This window comes from Octopus bimaculoides, chromosome 24, assembly GCF_046866305.1.
Source record: "Octopus bimaculoides isolate indiv1 chromosome 24, ASM4686630v1, whole genome shotgun sequence".
In the NCBI taxonomy this organism is placed as follows: Eukaryota; Metazoa; Mollusca; class Cephalopoda; order Octopoda; family Octopodidae; genus Octopus; species Octopus bimaculoides.
In genome coordinates, this window is record NC_142951.1 from 14,776,271 (window position 1) to 14,778,756 (window position 2,486).

General features: G+C 36.8%; 1 protein-coding gene across 1 annotated transcript in view; it reads left to right on the forward strand.

The window, feature by feature from the left end:
* Positions 1 to 1,006: 1,006 nt before the first annotated feature.
* The window catches only part of LOC106878046 (uncharacterized), an 88,976-nt gene continuing 87,496 nt past the window's right edge, over positions 1,007 to 2,486 (forward strand). Inside the window, exon 1 of the mRNA XM_089341503.1 lies at positions 1,007 to 1,611. Within this exon, the coding sequence (XP_089197629.1) occupies positions 1,536 to 1,611 (76 nt within the window). The 5' untranslated portion in view covers positions 1,007 to 1,535. The remainder of the gene's footprint in view (positions 1,612 to 2,486) is intronic.

Consider the following 2,486-nt stretch of genomic DNA (forward strand, 5'->3'; position numbering starts at 1 on the left):
GGGTTAGGGTTGGGGTTAGGGTTAGGGTTATGGTTATGAGTTATAGGGTTAGAGTTAAGGTTATGGCAAAAATAATCATAACCCTAACCGTAATCCTAAAACTAACCCTAACTCTAAAACCCGAACCCTAACCCTAAAACCCTAAAGCTAAAACCAGTACAAACGCACGAACGATGTCGTATATAAGAGTAACACGGGTAGTTGTTGTTGACAAACAACGGGTCTAATTTTATTCAAGGGAAAAGATCCTATGACACCGTTACGGCATTAATTGTTTTCACCTCAATAGACGTCAGTGATCGGTTGAAATTACCGAAATACGACAATTTTTTACATAAAATAACTTCGAATACAAAAGTTTTTATCTGTTCTATACCACAAAATATACAAATATTCGAAGTTTGAAAGTGTTTCGGTACCAAAAACACTACAAAAAAAATGTTGCCCGTCAAACCGCAAAGATCTGAAAATTACACTGCACACACCCTACGAAAAACACTTTCAATACAGTAACCATAAGAGCATCACAGCAAACCACAGCACATACCCAAGGCACACAGAGCTGCGTTCGGTAGTGAAGTGAAAGCACGTTATAAAAATTAAACTAGTGAATAATAATAATAATGATAATAATAATAATAATAATGATAATAATAATAATAATAATTATAATAATAATAATAATAACAACAATAACAATATTGAATCATCCCTTAGGAACGAGAACCCAGATGAAACCTGATGAAAGCTGGATCCATGGACGTTGTATTAACAGCAAACAAGATAAGAACAAATATCCGTCATTTAATGTAAATAATTTCCAATCTCGTGGTAGATGTATAATTTTAAAACATGAATGGCTAATGGGGTCCACCAGAGTGAAATAGTAATCAAAGTTAGTCTATAGATAAGAAAATGAAACATCGATAAGAGTCCGTTTCTTAGCAAATGCCTATCACAACAACAACAACAACGACAACAAGATATCAAATGGGAAACTGAAGTTACATTCGAATGAAAATCATTAACCTGAAACGAACCGAAAGAAATTTTGTGTTAAAAAGTAAAATTCGGCGAAGAATGCTCAATTTGAGAAGTTTTTCAATTGAAAAATCGCAAAATCAACAACAGCGTTCGTAAACACGCACACACACACACACACACACACACAAAGATACATACGTACACACGTTTAAGTGCTTCTCTTTTCTCCCCCCTCCCCCTCTCTCACGTTTGTAAATAGAAACATTCACCAATCTATGTGTTCGTTCTGCTGTCTCTGCCGCCGATGCTACCAACTTCTCCCGCTGCTGCTGCTGCTGATGCTGCTGGCTTCTAAATGTTTGTCGACTCACAACAAACACATCACAGTTTGAAGCTACTGTTATAATAACTCCAACATTTTCTCTCTCTCTTTTCTCTCTCTCATTTTTTTTCACCCTTCGGATCTTGTTTATATCACACACACACACACATATATATATGATATATACAATATATATGAGGTATAACGTTTTTATGGTTTACGATTTACAATGGCAACAATTTATTTGAAATGGAATAACCTGCTAATTCTCGGTTTCTTATCCATGTATTTTTCCTCGACGATTGGTGAGTTCAGCTTTATTACTTGTTATATTTACATTCTGTCTTGTTTTTCTCTCTCTCTATCACCCCACTCTCTATCTCTCTCTCGCATTCTTTTAACCCCAGGTCTGTCCTGACAGAGCAAATTTCTGTCATAATGAAAAAACGTCCTAGTAGGCCCGTCGTAGCAGCATGAAAGGTCCTCGAGCAAATCCGTGTACCCGGACCTTAAAAGTATTTATTATTTGACAGCAAGCCACAGCATGTATAGATCAGAATCGGTCCCTAAGGTCCGTGCGGCCCCTGGACAGATCAATGCACTGGGCTCTATAGTATATATTTACTGACAGCAAACCACAGCTTATATAGATCAAAATAGGGCTTCCAGATCCGTGTTAACCCTGGGTAACTGCGCAGCGAGCCCATACCTTATGACAGCTCTGCGCTCCAACCATGCCCGTCCAGCCTTTCACTCTTGGATACTAAAAAAAAACTTCCTCATCCGATGCACTGCTCTGCTTTTCAGGACCCAAAGCACGATTTGCCTGAGATTTGGTTGCTATTTCTAACAGGTCAAGCGACTATGTAGTGTTCCCCACCCTCGCAAGACCTTTCATTCATTTTTTTTTTGGGGGGTTTCAATTTCTTGTTTGCGTTTGTTTGTTTTGTTTCTTTTTCTCACTAATTTCATTCATCCACACTGTGGCCATACTGGAGTACCACAAACTTTTGGTAATGGTTGGCATAGCAACAACAACAATATTATTATTATTATTATTATTATTATTATTATTATTATTATTTCTTGTGTTGTGTTGAAGCAGAGAGCAGCAATGATGGATTCACGCATATACAGAAGAAACACGTATATATATATATATATATATATATATATATAT